The sequence below is a fragment of the Syngnathus acus genome, chromosome 17 (genome assembly GCF_901709675.1).
Source record: "Syngnathus acus chromosome 17, fSynAcu1.2, whole genome shotgun sequence".
NCBI classification, from domain to species: domain Eukaryota; kingdom Metazoa; phylum Chordata; class Actinopteri; order Syngnathiformes; family Syngnathidae; genus Syngnathus; species Syngnathus acus.
Window position 1 is genome coordinate 6,970,341 of NC_051102.1, and position 17,697 is coordinate 6,988,037.

Here is a 17,697-nt window from a genome sequence, read left to right on the forward strand (position 1 = left end):
CTTTGATATCAAGGTTCGTTCAAGGTCGTAAACGTTCACCAACAGTTTTTGAACGGGGCAACTTTTGGCAAACGACCTTGAACGAACCCTGACGGAAACGCCAAATTCACTACCATTGCAAATAGCGGCAATTGTTCACACCTCGGTGAGATAAAGGCTTTAACAAATTCATAATTACATCTTTAAGCCTGCCTGTGGATAAATAGTGAACTGTGTAGACTCAATGGGCAAAACACACACAAGTTTGTATCTACACATACGCATAAGTGAATGAAAGTCAAAATATTGAATCTAAGAGATTAAAAAAGTAAGCAGGTGTTGATTTCATCTCGTTTATTTCTGAAATTTCTAAAAATCTAAATATAAGAAAAGGCGAATTCTGTCGGACTGTCGACTAAAACCCCCAAAAGCGTCTCCTTTCTAAAAAACAAAAGGCCCAAACATGGAGATCCTTCCTATCGTTGAGATGATGCAGTAAACAACGTTGTCGTCTTTCAGTCAGCATCCTGCAACGAGGAGCATTATGAAAGGCGCTCGCCTCTCATCAATGACTTTGAGACATTTCCCAGGACTCTCTGCTTGTGTGTTTGCTTTTGCACAAGACGATTGGACGAGCGCGTCGCTGGTTGTCCTCCTTCGCACTGCTGCGGGCTCCTCCCTCTCCCCATCGCCCAAAACCACCACATGACCATGTGCGCTTCTTGCTGGCTCTGCGCTCGCACTGTGCAAAGAGGCTCAAAGTAGCTCCCAACCGGAGGCTGATAAATGATCACATGGTCTGGGAGACATCCTCTCGGCAGATCCGGTGATTGAGTTCAGCGGGGAAGACAACCAATAACTGTTCAGTACAGTCCTTTCAGAAAGCAGAGGCAATGAACAAAAAGCCTGGTTCGAAAAGATCATCTGTTGCTATTCCCCTCCAGTCCAGTAGGTGGAGGCAGAGTGCATTTTTGCACATGGCAGGCAGCTTGGAAATAACGTGCCCAGAAAATATTCACAGGTCAGTTGTAAACCGTTTTTTTCAGCTACCATTAGGCCTGCAAAAAACTGAATGAGTGCGGGAAACCAAAAATTGCCCAGACTCCCTCCTAGTTATCTTAATAGGGGAAGCTGCGACGGCTGTGTAAATGTGCTGATCCACCATGACACTTCTGATGCAGAACTTTATCGGAAATGCGGTGTGAAAGTGGCACAGGTGGTTTGCACGTTTGCCTCACACTTCTCGATTGAGGGTCAACATTTGGGTCTTCTTGTGTGGACTATGCACGTCTTCCCCGCGCAGGCCTCTCGCCCAAAGTCATCAGCTCCACCGTGACCCCAATGAAGATAAGCGGTGCAATGAAACTGGATGGATGTAAAAGTTCAAAGTGGCACTTTAAAACAAGCGAAAAAAATAATCGAATTATCTTACTGCTGGAATCTGCAGCAGCTATGTGAACGTCATTGCTAGCGTGGTAGCTTCGCTTGGTGGGGGCAGTCACTCATGAACAGGATCAACTTGCTAGTCTTTTTTTTTACGTTTTTTTTTTTTTTTAACCAGCACGGTCACAGCGTTCAGCCGCACAAAGGCAACGGCACCGTGTTTACTTTCTTTTCAGCTGCTCTGAATAAGATTTACTGATTACATTCTCCGTCGGGCGCTTCTTGCCAAATCTCACAAGGAAGGAGGGGCTCAAAGTCCAAGGACGGGCCGCCCTATGAAGCGCTTGTGCCGGGGTACAGGGTGGAAGAAGCAAGGGCGCTGACGGTGGAAGGGGGTTGGGACGGGGGGGTATTGTTGGCAGTTGGAGGCTGCATGTGCTCCTCAGGGCTCGTTTCCACAGAGGCGTGTGACACTGGGCCTTTGAATAAATGCAGTGTGTGCTACAGTGCCCTACAGAGCAACTGATAAAAGACCAGGAGGGAATTTGCTTCAACACTTTTTTTTTTTAACCCTTTCCTGAGATGAGCATTAAGCCTTGGCGACAGATCGTGATGGAAACGGTTTGCTCCAATCAAACTGCAAGTCAGGCTGAGCAAAACAAGGCCAAAATCCATCCATCCATTTCTTAACAAGCTTTTGGACTTATGGACTCTTCGATGGCTTGTATGAAATACACAAATAGGTGAAATGATTGGCAAAGCTGCAGCTTGGTGTTGAAGCTGCCTTCACTGCAGGTGATACGGTTGAATGAGCCAGTGATGGCTTCATGTTAGCGTCATATCACTAGCTTAGAGTTTCCAGTAGTCACCAATGACACAACCAAACACCACGAGATAGCTTCTAGTTGCTATTGTGGGGGGGAATTGATAGTAGCTCCGCCCCCCCAGTCATCGTTGCAACGGGAGATGTTTTCTGCATTTCCATGAAAGAGAACTCCTCAAATCGAGTGATTTCAATCAGTGACAAGAGAATCTTAAGAGTGTAGTATTTTTTTTTTATCCATACACTCCTTTCCAAACGTTGTCAACATTTGGTTTATCAAAACAAAGTTTATAAAAACTGCCAGCTTTATCGCTATTTGAATGACTAGCATCCATGAATTTTGAAAAAAGCGTGTTCATTTCTCTTGATTCATTTGTGATATTAAAGGTATATGCTTGCATTCCTATAGAGAAATATGATTCGTATCAGAGAAGCTAAGTTTCCAATTTCCTGTTCAAAGTGGAAAAATGGTTTGCTCAAATTGAAACTGAATTGAGTCTGCTTAAAGTCCTTCACATTTATGGTTTCTTTCCTTTCGTGGCACTGTGATCTTCCTGAGAACTTTTTGTACATTGTTACATAAAAAACGAAGAACAACTCGTAAATATGGGTTTGTCATCGAGACACTGTCACGCGGAAGTTGGGAGTATGCCTGCATTAAAAGTGGATTGGAGGCAATCTAATTCTTATGATTTTATTTCGCTTACACTGCCCTAATGCGTATCAAAATGGGCCACGTTGGAATTGTGTCACTTGACACGTGCGGTGTAAAAATGAGCACTACTGGCGCTATGAGTAAGTGCACCCACACACAAAGTAGAGCAGTGGGCGTGGTTTGTGTGAAGTTGAAGCTCACCTGCCACACGACACTGTAACTCTAGCTGTGGGGCACACAAACACAAGACAAACGCGAACCCGTTTTTTTTTTTTTTTTTTGGACTCGCTGCACAGCCCCGAGTGGGCCTTCGCTGAATATTGACGTCGAGTTTAATGGCCGAAAGGCTTTCCGAGATGCGCCACTGTCAGTAAATGGAAACACGTCAGGGTAGTAGCGAGGCTAGCGTAGCAGTGGCGCTAGTGTTTGTTTGCATTTGTATTGGAGAGTGCATAAAAGTAAACATTCTGGTTATTTCCCCCCAAAAAATTGACATTTTGCTTGTTATGAAATGAAGCTAACAACCTACCCGAGAGAGTAAGTCATTCAGACGACTTAAAATGTGGATTATTATTCATACGTACGATAAAAACATTGTCCACCTTTTCTTTTCACGTGTACTTCAGGCAATAAAGACATATAGACCTTGTCTAGAAAGAAAAAAAATAATATTTAGTACTGTGCTCAAGTAGTCAAAGGAAGACCGCTCAAGTTTGCAGCCGACCTCGTGAAACAAAGGAAATTGCTCGCGGGGGAAAGTTTTATGGTCTGACGAGGCAAAGGTTGAGAGTCCGGCCAGCGGCAACATGGTGGTAGCCGCCTTTACATTCTGCTGCTGGTGTTTGGCTTTCTGTCGCAAAATGCGGGTAAGCCAGCGTGAAGGAGAAACATACAAACATACTGGTGAGATGGGTTAATAATATTTTGGAAGTGGGAGTCCATAAAATGAAACCAACTATAGCAACGGTAAGATCCACCTGTTTATTTGCGAGGAGGCTACTTCCTGGTTTGCGGAGGACGACGCTACAAACGGACTGGTTATACTGAAGGCTGGGTGGACTGTTCCATTGACACGACAGGGACTCCATCGACAAAAATAAGTTCCCTTGCAATCTTTACCTCCAAACAAACTAATGAACTGCCTGACTGGCCACAGCCCCGTCCGTCCGTATATTCATGATATAATACTTTAAATCATAAGGTCATATGTCAAGAAAAAAAAAATACAGATGAATCGGATGATTAATTTCAAAAACATATGATGCGTAAACTCTTTCCGCACCAAATGCATTTTCAATGGGTATCAATTATATAGGGATTTTCACTCCTTGAAAGCTGGCCAGCGTTTCGAAAATTCATTTTCCTTTTAAGTTTATAGAATGTGTGCTGCAATTCATTTCATTCATGAAGTTACACGGACCTCTTGTCAATTCGTGTCATACATGTTGAATTTTCTCAGAACAGAGCCCGAGTGTATTTTATTTATCATTTTTATCTGAGACATTTTCTTTATTGTTCTCCATTTAAATGCCAATGTTCATTATTCTCCGAAATAAAGCGAGTTGCTGTTCTAAAGAATCTTGTTCAATTCTTATGATCTCCTACCATATCAATGGCATAAAAGAACAACGCTATACCCTGATACTTCCTGAAAGGAAATTTATTGTGACAGGTCTCCTCATACTTTGCTGCATCGCTTGAAGTAGAATTGATATCGTTGAGGGAAACAATCTGTTGGGCAAAATGTGGGTACAACTAAAAGCGAATGCTGTTTGCAGTGAGCGGCGGAGAACAGCAAAAGTGTTGCAAATCAAGAATTCCATCAAATATAGTAAGTGTAAGAGTTTCTTTAGCCCACCATTCAGCGGCAACAATGACGAGGACGACAACAAGAGGGAAACGTTCGAACCCCCAGCGGTCTTTTTCTCAAGCTCATCTCCAGCATCAAAAAGAGGGGCTGGGTTAGGGGTCCACATGAGTGACCTTGCTCACACAACGCTGAAAGTGAAACTTCAACCTGCGTGCGAGGAAAAGCGAGGAGCATCCTACCTGTGAGTAGTCAAAGTCAGAGAGAGGTGCTATGCTCTTGATGTATTCGATCCTGAATTGGTCCTCTGGGTTGGCGAGCGGGACAGGGGGTATTAAAGTGCTCATCGCCGACACTATCGTCTGTACAGAGATTGGGAGAGAGCAAAACAAAAAAAAAACACAATCAGCATAGAAAGAGGAATTAGCTGTTGTGATACACTATTGTTCAAAATGGCAGTTTTTGTATTTGCAGTGGTACTGATGTTTCTTCTCCGACGGTTATGAAAACATGTTTTATTACGGGGATTTGGACCAGTCAAAAGTTTGGAAACACCTTCAGATTCATCTGGTCTTAAACGCTTTAAGAGGTCAAGAAATTCAAGCTATTAAATTTTGATAATGCCCAGCTGTGAATTGAAAGTCATTCAGCATCATCCACATCATTAAAATTGACTGAGAGGATACCAAGATGTGCAAAGCTGCTATCTGAAGAATAGCGTTATAAAACATTCTGTTTTGATCACAGTTTGGTTTACTAAATAATTCCATCAAGACCTCTTCATAATGTCGATTACTATTCATCTCCAATTGAGGACATTTTTAAATGGGGAAAAAAAAAAACCACTGATTCAGAAAGTGTTTCCAAACTTTTGCATGTATACTGATTTAGATTTCGAAATCAGAGTCAATCAGTTTACATACTGATTAAATCCGCTACAAAAACATTTTGCGTTTCTGGTCCAGAGTAGGTCCAATTACTCGCGGTTGGCAGCTTTTAGCACTTCGTTTTACCAACTCGTTCAAACTTTACTGATACGACTTTGCAGTACAATCCAAAGACGTAGCCCAGTCCAAAATTCTTACTCCACATTTGCACTTCGGTAAGAAATAGCTAGAAGCAAGCACATGACTGCAATTTTGAAGAATTGCTTACAATCTGCCAACGAGGAACTGAAATTTTGCTCTAGCTCAAGACTAAAAAACACTGTGGGCCAACTCACCACTATGGCATCCTTGACGTTTTTCCGGATGTCCTGGATTTTCTGTTTCTTTTCTCTACATGGAAAGACAAGGAGAGTGAACTGGTTAAGGGAGCCAGATGAGCCAGGTGCGTTGTCAAGGTGGACAAATGATGGCAACTGGAGGAACGTTTGCTCCATTATCATTTTGTTGATACCTGGCATCCGTCCCATGACGGGTGTGACATTGAGGATCGCTCAGCAGAGCGCCAAAACTCTGCGGACATCTGCGAGTGTGAGTTAGCAGGCTACTTCCTGGTTCCTAGAAGCCACCCTCAAATGCCAGGAGAGAGCCAGTTTGGATTCAAAGGCTGGTCGGCAGCTCCACTCACAGTGAAAAATGAAGCGTTCACTCAACTCATCTACCAGGCAGACTATTCAAAACCAAATTGAAGTATCTTTGAAAAGAACGTATCTTTATCTCGAAAGTATCTAACGAATCCAATTTAAGTCGCTTTAAAAATTACCACCTTAAATCTGCTCCTAAAAATGTCAGATTGCTATTTTTCAAGTTATCTGCAATACATCTTTTTTGATATAGCGCTTTTGCCGCTGTAATAGATGACAAAACAATGGAACTACAAAAAAAAACCAGCTTATTGTGGAAATATGACTTAAAAATGTGACATGTCGACTTGAAATATTTGAAATACTTGTTTATGACAAAAGCACGTGGGAAGCCATCAAGTGATGTCTCTTGCACATTATTTTCAGGTTGGCGGTATGAGTAAAATTATATCAGATATCAACTACTAAAAAAAAATAGCTAAATTGCATAAATATGATTTTGAATCATTATTTATGATGTCATTAAAGGATAAACAGCAATTGTACAGTTTTAAGGTTAGCGGTATCAGTAAAATGATATTAAAAAAAAACAATCAACTAGCAAAAAACGAGCTTAACTATTCACGTCCTCTATCTACAAAAACTAACTAGACAATGAATTGAACAGAAATAGCTTACTGTCGAAATATGGCATACAATGCGACCTGTACTATATTTAAAACGGTTTAAGACATCAATTGTGCCTGAAATGGCAACTGTTTCAATTGCCCGGGACAAACAAACTCGTATTGTTTCGAGATACGATTGCTGTTTTGCAATTGCAAACCGAGTGCTGGCCTGATCGATGATGGCGCGCGTTAGGCCCTCGCAGCAAAAACAAATCATCGATAGGTAAGCATCGATAGCAACTCGTCACCCCCCCTAACCCGTGGCATAGGAAGCAGTGAATTTGACATGTGCGTGACATGGTCGTGCCAATCCTCGCATATGCATGGCGCCATGCGTGGTGCGAGAGGCAAGAGAAATGCAGAGAGAGAGAGAGAGAGAAAGAGAGCGAGAACAGAGGATAGATGGGATGTAACTGCCCAACAGGCGCTGCAGTGCCTGGGGAAGGAAGAACCGCTGGGTTGGCGCTTCGCATGGTGTGGCCTCCTCGGGCTGGTGGGTGATGATGGGTCATGAAAATGAGCCACATCCATCCATCCGTCCACCCATCCATCAATCCATCCATGTTTAGCTATTGAACACTTACTCTGCATTGAAGCCGTTGACGTGGAGAATCTTCATCTGTTTCACTATGGTGCTCTTTCCGGACTCCCCAGCACCTTTAAACGAACACATAAATACACATTAAGGGTGGGGGGGATAGACATTTTGGGACGTAGCCTTGCGTCAATTCACCCCCCACCCTCCCATGACATGCTAGCAAGGCGCTGCTGTCATAGACGTGTTGGCTAATAAACGAGGAGCAAAATGGGGGTAGCGGTGGTTTACTAGCTCACATTTCATCATCCCAGACGAGTCTTACCGAGTAATAAGAGCCTGTGTGTGGCTTTGTACGCTTGTCGCTCCTTCTGCAACTGTTTCTCGATCTTTTTATTCGCCTCTCGCTGAGCCTTCTCGTCGATGCGTTGGTCTTCAGTCTTGCTGTTGCCCAAACAACCCATCTTCCGTCGCCCCCGAAAAAAAGCCCTTCCTTCGCCGACAAAAACAAAATACAACGCCCGGGATGTTCTTTTGAAATGGTGACGGAATGATCGAATGGTTTTCTTAATAGTAATAAATAAATTTTAAAAAAAAAAAGGAGGAGAAAAAAAAGAAAAGAAACCAATCTCTCGAGAGGCTTCTCGGGAAGGGAGGAATCCGTCCCCCGTTATGATTCCGCTATTAGCCGCAGCCGAGCGTCATCCAATCCGCCTGGTAGTTGACTGAGCAGCGGAGAAACCGGGGAAAAGATGTGGCTGAAAAAAAAAACTAAAAATAAATAAAAGAGAGAGGGAGGCCTTTGTAATGTCCGTGAATGTAGCCAAACGTTGCTATCTCCGGCCCCTCTCTCTTTTCTCTCTCTCGCTCTCTCTCTCTCACCCCCTCCTCTATCTCTCAAGATTTGTGTCTCCTCAACTCAGCACTGCCTCTCGCTGTGGCACCAGGAAGTAGCCGTGGCCCGTGGTAGAAAACGAACGCGCGCGCTAAAGCATTACATTAACTAGCCCGCAGCGGCACGGCACTTCCAAAACCTGGGTGTCCGAAGCGACGGAAGTCATTCCCCGATTTAGTCCCTCGCTGTGCTTGCTGTCACACCAGTCAGCGGAGGGGTGGAAACCTGGACGCCTAGAACTGCTGACTGACAAGAGGGGATGGGTCTACAGCACAGCGGCTGTGACCTGCTAGCAACGAGCTCTCGCGCCGGGATTTACCATCCTCCGCTGCCCTCAAAAAGTACCGTCGTGGTGATTCATTAACGCCTCCCAGTGAAACGAAATATACACGGTCGAAAATAAATAAATAAAAAAAACGACAATCGGAGCAGTTCATGAACGCCTCTGTCATTTTCTCCAGAACGCGACGCCCTCCCTCTGCAGCGATTAAAAACTACAAACATGGCGGCCGTGAGTGTCTACTGTAAGAAATTGTTGTAGTACCTAATAATAGACCATAAATCATAAAATAACAATAAAAAAATAAAATATAATTTCTTTGAATATTGTCGTTGTGATTGTAATGTTTTCATCAACATTAATAAAAACGTGAATAAGTATATTTTAAGTGTCATATGCATAAAATTTAATTATAGTATATTTACCTACATTTTACGTCTCTTAAACTTTGGACAAAAAAGCTTATGCCTAGATTGATGAGCCATTTTTTCCCAGCTGATACAAAATATTCACGTAAAATTTAGGTAAAATCAGAACTTTATCAATCATTGTCATTTTGACGGTGTCTTACACTTGTATTTATTTGTTACGCTTCCTTTGTGTTTTTCTTTTCTTTTGGTTGGTCTGTTTGAGTGATTTTGTTTACAATGGCAGAATTTTATTTAAGCTCTTGGGTTTTTGTTCCTCTCCTGCACAAATGCTTGCCTTGTATAACCAACAAATATTCTTATTTATCATTGCGCATATTAGCTGCTAGTTGTGATGCAGTGCAGTCACAATGTTAACATTTAATTTAATATGGGTAATAAAGTTCAAATGGATACACACGCATGCGCACACACGCGCGTGCGCGCTCCCCCGGTCCCAAACAGTCGTTACCAGGCGAAGCTGTCCCACACTACTCTCGAGTGGTAAGATCTGGTAGTGCACACATTTTAGAGTTGCAACCATCATCACGTGTGATGTTCGCGAATCTCGCGAGACTATAACTCAGCATTGCGCAAAATGATTATTTAAAGGGTGACAGGTAGTCACTGAAATTTATTGAAATTGTGTATATAAAAGTAATATTTGTATATTTTTAGGAGGGGTGTTTGACCAGTATCACTTGATCAAGTCTCTTCTAGCCTTTCATACCAAAAAATAAAAGCATTTATCATTCCTGCTGATACATCGGATCAATATCAACATATCGACATATGGGAAACAAAAAAAGTTGTATCGGGACATTTTTAATTTTTGTCTAATGAGTGAAAAAGCTTTATCAAGACATTCCTAATTTATTCCCCCCCAAAAAATCTTATGTTTCTTTCTAGTATTTGTGTATTTGATCTAATAATTATGTTTGGTCTTTTAATACTTTTTGTATTTATGTTTTTGATATTTGGTGATTTTTGCCCATTTTTAAAAATATTGGTCATGTACTGTATATGCTTTTTATCTAATGCATCGAGATATTTTTCTTGGTATTTTAGTTTATTATTTTGTACTCCTTTCCAATACTTCTCCATGTTTCTAAATAATTAGTGAAATCTAAAAGTGTTTTTGTTTTTTTAAATCAAATATTTATTATAGCAGAACAATCCATCCAATTTCAGGAAGAGGCTGCTGACATTTTACACAGCACCGCCCCCTGCTGTCAACTGAAATTGACGTCAGTGCCCTCGGGCTTGCATTGTGAGTGTTACGTGACCAAACCTAGAATACAGGTGAGCCGTGACGTTTACACAGCCAGCCTGTAAACACTTAGACATCAAATTCAGTCAATGGCAGGGGGGGGGGGGCGAGGCTACAAAAAACGTCAGCCTCTTTGTATAATTCTGCTCATTTCTTATTCCCAAAACACAATATTCATCAGACTGATTCGACTAGTTTTTAATTTGCCACATTTTTCATTTGACAAGAACGTCTTGTCGATGACATCATGTGAAGTTATGCAATCTCTCAATATTGCTCTGTGAGAGAGCTGCTTCTTGTGTCTACGACTGCTGTCTGTGCATTTGATAGACTGGATTGTAAAAATAAAATAAAAAAGAACGAGGCTGATTAGTCGCATGAGTTTACAACACACGCTCCAGTGCAAATACACAATAAAGCCATAAAGATAAAGACAGTAGTCACACAGTCTAGTGTCCTTTCGGGATTGTTCACTTTAACCTTCATGCTTTGAGGCGGGTCAAAAAAAAGTGTGGTCGAGCCTCTCCCAGCTCATTTCGACCCTGGAATGATTGCCAGTAAGCGCAAGGCTCATAAAGACAACTATTCACAGCGGTTGAGAAAATGAATAAATTAATAACCATTAACACAATTTAGTCTTCAGTGATTCAAACATGAGAGAAGGCCGGAGTTAGTGAGAGTTCAAATGGCAATCAACCTGAGGAGATCACACCATAAATTTTGATAATTGCCTGATAAGAGTCGCAAGAAATAAAAAAAACTTGTGTTGGAAAATAGTGGCGTTTTGCACTGTATGTTTCTGCATGCTTATAGTGAATTTTAAAAAACTAGAAATTGGCAAGACAGCTCATGTGGCAAGTAAAATTAAGAATAGGTGTCTTGTGTTCATTTATCAACATGTGTAAATCAAAGTCCTGTTCGTCCAAAGTACATTCAAAAGGTTTTAACACATAAAGCGGTTCAGATACAGACTGGATGGATGGATCATTAAACTGTCTCGGGTCAAAATGACCCTTCAACATTAGTGCCGCTATTCCTAATAAAACAAAGTAACAGAAGGGTTCACAATTGGTGTGTGCATCTCTCCAATAAAAGACGATCCAAGACATCTCGATATATTTTGATTTGATCCCATGTGATGCCCTCGCATCTTTTAAATCAAAATCAATTTTGCGATTCACACGGGTTTGTATGACAATGCACATAGTTCCATTCACGTCAACAATGGTAATGCTAAACGCTAACAGCGAGAAAACCATTCATGATCAAGGGTGCCGTACCAGCCCAGCCTACAATAAAGTAGCTTCCTGTCTGAGATATAAAAGCCACTTCCTGTTCCCATCATCTCTGCATTGGTTATCACAAAAGAACACAACCACTAAAGGAATTATGCAATTTCACAAATGTGTCATTCAACACAATTACCGTAATTTTCGGACTATAAGTCGCGTTTTTTTTTCATAGTTTGGGTGGGGGGGCGATTTATACTCAGGAGCGATTTATATACATATATATGGGTTTTTTTTTCACTTTTTTGGGCATTTTATGGCTGGTGCGACTTATACTCCGGTGCGACTTATAGTCCGAAAATTACGGTAGATGGCAACATTTTGAAAGTCATAATTTTCCAATTTACATTTTTTCATGGATGAGTCAGGACCTGATTGTTTCTGTAGAAAGTCTTACTATTCTTCTCCGTAAATACATCAGGCCTGTTTATTATCATTTGTCAGGTCTCAGGTCACAACCAATCACGGCTTAGCTTGAGAAAACCGGTGAGCCATGATTGGTTGTGACTTGAGAAAGTGTGATGTCATTTTCAGTGGACAGCGAGTGGCAAAATGGCCGCCCCCTGAGGTGAATTACGATGCTTAACTCAAATTCCACAAATACAATATTAATCAGAATACCATGTTTAGACTAGTGAGTGCACATATAACATATTATTGCAAAGAAATTTGGAGGGTTGGCAATATTACTTTTTCCTTATCAATTTCAATGTCATAATATTATGACTAACTTTTAAACAATAAGATTTTATTCTTTGAAAATCATGACCTAGAAAAGACTGATTTTTTTCCTTGAAAAAAAAAAAAGACTATTCTCCCGACATTACATTTTTTTTATATTCCTATAGTATTTGGGTTACATGTGGTAATTGTGTTTTTTTCGGGGGGGGGGGGGGGCACATTTACAGCAATTAAAATTTTGAATTCCTTTTCACAAAAAAGCAATGTAAATAGAGTACAAAGGTTAGATGTGAAACCAATGCAACGCATACTCGTGATACCCATGTATGTGGAGATGACGCATATAGTCAGTCAAGAGTGTGAGTGTGACTAATAACAATCATCAGTAGCAAATTCTAATTAGAGATGGCTTTTTATGTTAGTAAATGTATTTTGGGTGCTGATTTCAATTTACTTTTTTTTTCTGGCACAGGAGGTTATGGAGATATTTTGATTTTGGTTTTTAAGTTTGACCTAAAAGCTTGTACAACATGGATTACTTTGAATTATAATTTAACTACAACGATTCCAAATAAAATTCCACTTGTTGCTGAACCTAAACCTTAATTCATAAATATTACAATATGAAATAGAGACAAAAAAAAGAAACAAGAACAGATTCGGAATCAGATCATAAAATCTAAATATCTAAAAAAGTTTACTTGCATCTCTGGTTAAAACATTTTGCGGAAAAACTCGTAATGGGACAACAATAAAGTCAGAGCACTGAGAAATAAAAAAGTCACATAAAATTTATGACGAATAAGATTCAGACTTTATAAGACTAACATATTTGTGGACTCAACGATAAATACTGTATTTTAAACCAGTTATAGTGGAATAATGTGTAATTTCACATCCACTCCAGTAGGGGGCAGAGGAACCGTGTTTTTTTATTTCAGGCAAATAAGACACTTCAAATCTTGGTTACTGAGTAAAAAACAATATTAGTTATTCTTTGTTGTAAGTCGATATATATTTGTTTCTTGTTTTCTTTAGGGTTGATCGGGATACACTGTTTTGAAGTGGTGCATTGCTAATTTACTAATTTTCACTCTTACAAAACCAATTTAAAAAAGTGTGATGTGCTTGCTGAAAATGCCATTTCCTTCCTCCTTTGTTTTCTGAAAATTCGTATGAATTAAGACAACTGGTTCATAAGCATACAAGTTTTGGAACGGTATCGTCACTTTGCATGACTAATATCAGACTACACTGGGTCGTCAACACAATATTGCTGTTGATAGTTTTGAATGTTAGAGTGGCCTATTGTACAATTCTTTAACGACAATGTCAGTCTACTTGTATGGCGAGTGCACCCCACGACTTTGAGTTATTAAGTAATTTCTTAATACGGTAAATTGGAGGCCAAGCGTCTGTATGCCGATGTGTGGCATAAGGCCTCCCCTCCAACCCAATGGCATCACCCGGCTACAGGCCACGTTGCCTGCCCGCTGTCACAAGCGGAGGTGTAGGTGCAAGGGGGCGGTGGGGTCTTACCGAGAAGCAGTAGCCGGTGCGTCTGCTTGTATTCCCTCTTGAGCTCTTTGAGGGCCCGGTCGATGCTCTTGCTGACTTTCCTCGCCTCCTTTTCGGCCTCCTTCTCCTCCATGAGGAGCTTGTCCCAGTTTTTCTGCTTATTGCCGCTACTGTTGCTTTTGTGCGGCAGCTGCAGGCGACGTCCTCCCCGCTCCTTGGCCGCGGCCGTCGCCGCCGGCGGTGTGGTCGACGACGTCCCTTTGCCGCCGCCTCCTCCGTTCTGGATAAGCACTCCGTCCCCGGCCGAGCCGTGCCCCCGGCCGGGCTCGCATCTACCTCCGCCACCGCCGTCCTCCGCTGGGCGAGCACCCTGGGCGCGGGTCGGCGCGGAAACGGCAGCGGCGGAGGAGGCGGCCGTCGCGTCCGGATGCGGCTCCGAGTCCGAGGCGGCGTTGGAGATGGAGCCGCTCAGGTCGCCGAAGAGCCGCGGCCGCAGACTGTAGCACAGTCCCATGCTGAACGAGCTATGTGCCAAAGGGGATCGCTCATAAAGGAAGAATCTGCGCCAGCGGCCCTAACGAGCCATCGTCACACACACGCGCGCGCGCACGGCCGTTAAGTCCGTCGGTACGTCCGTCCGTCGCTAAGCTGTCGCTCCGGAATCGAGACGGAAATGAGGAGCACCGGGGGGGCGCCGACATTCGCTACATGACATTGTGCCTTCGAGGCCCCCTTGTCAATGTGTGTGTGCGTTTCCTTTCCTCCGGTGGGTTCGCGAGTAGCTCGATCAAGGATCACCTGATCGTGTCCGTGGACACTGCGGGTCCACAATAGCGTTTACCGTAGAGTGAACGCGAAGGGCGCAAAACAAGATAGGATTTGCGGTGCGCGTTTGTGGCCAGCATTACGGTATTGGAACCCGTGATGACAGAACTAAGGACACAAAAAAGTTATCTTAATTGCCATATTTAACCCCATAAATATTGTCACAATTTATCTATATTTATATTGTCTCACCGTGTAAAAGTATTACATTTTTTTGCACATTCTTCCATATTTATTTTACGTTATTTTCATTAAAAAAACTTTTTTTGTCTGACATTCATTAAAAAATTAGTTTTTCTTAATTTCACAATATTCTCCCAGGACTACACATTTTTTCACAATGTTAACGATATTGACAAGTTTTCAAATCCATCTTCAGAAAATTACATCAGTGCTATTACCACAATATTCTTATTATTCTACGACTTATCATGAAATCATTTTTTTTATTTGAACATTCGCTAATCGAAGAATACTTTATTCTTGTCAAATGACTCCCAACTTTGCCATATTACGCCTTAAATTTCAATTAGCGTTTCTTTCTGTATTTAATTCCCCCAATTTCTCAACATTTTTGCAGTTCATCGCACAAGCAGTTGCTCTAATATTATGCGACTCATCAAAGCTTTATTAAAAGTACAGAAGCAAAAATAAACATTAAAGTAAAAGAATAAAGTCATACAATTCCAACAATAGCAATGACAGAATTATGCACGTTCAAAAGTATTTTAAGTGATTGTGTATATATGTGTGTGTGTTTTAAATGACCATTTGTGGAGAGTGTTTCCATTCCAAAGAGTCACACAAGGAAGGATCTTTTTTTTTTGTATATAATTTGTAATTTATTTATCTTCTTTCTGTTGCCCACCGACCTTTCTCTTCTTCTTCCTCTTCTTTTTCTTCGGCCCGCTTTCATCTTCCAAAATGACTTCTTCATGCGTGAAGATGCGTACTCGCTTTGTTTTCGAAAGTGCCTCCGCCACTTCTGCAGGTACACGGGTAAAGAAAAAATATGTATTATCAGTATTAAGAAAGGGATGACATGATTCTCCTGTCGTCAAATTATTTTTCCTCTTCAGATTAGCCCTCGCAAATAAAAATGAAAACTACTCGCACTTGACTCAAATGAACGCGCATTTACTGGCTCCACCTTGTGACAATGTGGCCTTAGCTGCTTTTTCGTCTTCTTTGGAGGTCTGCTGTTGCGCGGAAGGTTTGCGCACAGCAAGACATGTCAGCCTGGCCATGGTGTTGACTTCCCCCAGGAGGGTGGGACACTCCAGCTCCTGTCAAGTGACACCTTTGGTTAACGTACAGCTTGTCATATCAGCGGCAGTTTGGAGACTGACTGACATCATTCAGACGGAGCTTCCACATTTTGATGAAGCCGTCGTTGGAGGCCGTGACCAAGACGCAGTGATCGCCCAGCTTGAAGCTCTCCACTGCTTTTACCCTGCCAAAGGACAGTGACACATCAGTGCTTTTGTTGCCGTTTAGGGATGGAACTATCAAATCTAACAAAGTTTTTTCCTAGAAAAAAAGATGTAGCTCAGACATAGTTTCAATGCCGAGTTTTTTTTTTTGTATCAAGAGCATGTTACAGAGATGTTTTTGAGAATGGACCTGGTTTCATGAGCCTTGAATTCGCACACCCATTTCGCTTTGGCAACATCACACAGCCTCACTGTTTCGTCATCACCTGCAACAGCCAGGATGGAATTCTGGAACAAAACAAAACAAAAAAAAGAATAAAGAAAAACAAGAAGTGCTGTGAGGGAAGCATCGGAGGAAAAACAACAACGGACGTTTAAGAAGTTGATGGCAGAGATCCTCTGGGGGTTCTTAAGAGTGCTGCTCAATGCGGCTGTCTCCAGGTCGTACAGGTCGAGCTTGTCCTGGATGACCACCGCGTATTTATTGCCGTCCGGAGACCACCGCACAATGTGTGCATCTACATGCACAAGCAAAGACACACACACACACATACAGTTTCACCTCAGATGTGTGTCAGAAAAAAAAAGGGTAATACATTCGGCATTAAACTTACTTTGTTTGATGTTTTTGATGAAGGCCGATCTTCCATTAATGAGATTCCATGTACTAGAAATATACATATACATCAGTGACTGTGTCATTTATTCTATATGTGTAATTGTGCGTGTGTCTCACCGCAGTGTTTTATCAGTGCCCACCGTCAATGCAAGTTTACCAGATGGATGTACAGACAGAGATGTCACATGACCTCTGAAGAAAAAGTAAAAATGAATGAGATCATATAAAATTAACTTGGCACATCTTTGGATACGTTTGTGACATTATTTGCATGAGTATTTTTTTCCGCCCCTCGTTTCATGACTAAAAACTGACTTGTGCGCTTTTATGGACTTGAGACACTCCCACTTCTTGGTTCTCCACACACATAAGAGTCCATCTTCCCCTCCGCTCAGCAGATGCGTCCCACCGTAGAACTCCAGGCAGGTGATGGTGCCTGAGGAGTACGCATAGTCAGGAGGGAGATTGTCACAGAAACCTGTAACATCACTCACCGTCATGGTGCAGCAGAGCACCATGTTCCACCTTCTTCTTCATGTCGTACAGGAGCATGGTCTCGTCTTTGCTGCCAGTCACCACATATCTGTTGCTGGCTGCCACTGCCGACACCGACGCCGTATGAGCGTGATGTGTAAAGTATGGCTTGGCTATCCACTCCTAAAAGACACAAAAAAACGTACGAAACAATTTTTTTTACAATTACAACTAACGTAACATTCTATCGTAATGATATAACGTGAAAATCTACTCACGTTCTGGTCAGTTTGAACACGGTAACCAAACACAATTTGCTCGTAGCAGCCAGCAACCAGCTCCACGAAGGCGGCCATGACGAATTCGATGGTGTCTTGTCTTTCGCTCAAGCTCTGCCACTTTATCACACTTGCAGTAAATGTATTTCAACTAGTTAAAAACAAAATAAGCACAGTAGAGCAACTAAGAGACCGACGACAAACACATTTTCGATGTGTGCGCCTTCACACACGTGAAGAACCAAAACAAGATGACGAGCGTCTACTGCGCATGCGCGGTTATCTTCTTCGCCGTTGAACACCTATTGCACTGGCGCCACCCAGAGGTGAGGATGCCTCAGAGTTAACAC

General features: G+C 42.0%; 2 protein-coding genes across 3 annotated transcripts in view; both read right to left on the bottom strand.

Moving 5' to 3' along the window:
* Positions 1-14,538, bottom strand: part of LOC119136630 (guanine nucleotide-binding protein G(olf) subunit alpha) — a 29,734-nt gene extending 15,196 nt beyond the window's left edge. Inside the window, exons 1-4 of one of the 2 annotated variants that reach the window (XM_037275214.1) lie at positions 13,740-14,538; positions 7,428-7,500; positions 5,870-5,924; positions 4,890-5,009 (exon numbers count right to left, since the gene is read on the bottom strand). In XM_037275214.1, the coding sequence (XP_037131109.1) occupies positions 4,890-5,009; positions 5,870-5,924; positions 7,428-7,500; positions 13,740-14,232 (741 nt within the window). In that variant the 5' untranslated portion in view covers positions 14,233-14,538. Of the gene's footprint in view, positions 1-4,889; positions 5,010-5,869; positions 5,925-7,427; positions 7,501-7,703; positions 8,767-13,739 lie in introns of those variants that run through there. The other variant, XM_037275215.1, reaches the window with a different exon arrangement.
* Positions 14,539-15,150: 612 nt separating this feature from the next.
* Positions 15,151-17,626, bottom strand: pak1ip1 (PAK1 interacting protein 1). Its single transcript, XM_037275218.1, has 10 exons — positions 17,348-17,626; positions 17,090-17,252; positions 16,911-17,031; positions 16,713-16,787; positions 16,591-16,643; positions 16,349-16,494; positions 16,167-16,264; positions 15,897-15,996; positions 15,694-15,829; positions 15,151-15,528 (listed from the first exon to the last, which is right to left on the bottom strand). The coding sequence occupies exons 1-10, from the start codon at positions 17,423-17,425 to the stop codon at positions 15,386-15,388; spliced, it is 1,113 nt and encodes a 370-aa protein (XP_037131113.1). The 5' UTR covers positions 17,426-17,626; the 3' UTR covers positions 15,151-15,385.
* Between the last annotated feature and the right edge of the window lie 71 nt (positions 17,627-17,697).

Excerpts from the sequence above, each read along its gene's own strand:
- pak1ip1 (XM_037275218.1), bottom strand. The coding sequence starts at position 17,425 with ATGGCCGCCTTCGTGGAGCTGGTTGCTGGCTGCTACGAGCAAATTGTG. Across the intron at positions 15,997-16,166 it reads TTCAAGGCTCATGAAACCAG|GGTAAAAGCAGTGGAGAGCT; the intron begins GTCCATTCTCAA and ends GTCCTTTGGCAG. Across the intron at positions 15,529-15,693 it reads TAAGGCCACATTGTCACAAG|AAGTGGCGGAGGCACTTTCG; the intron begins GTGGAGCCAGTA and ends GTGTACCTGCAG.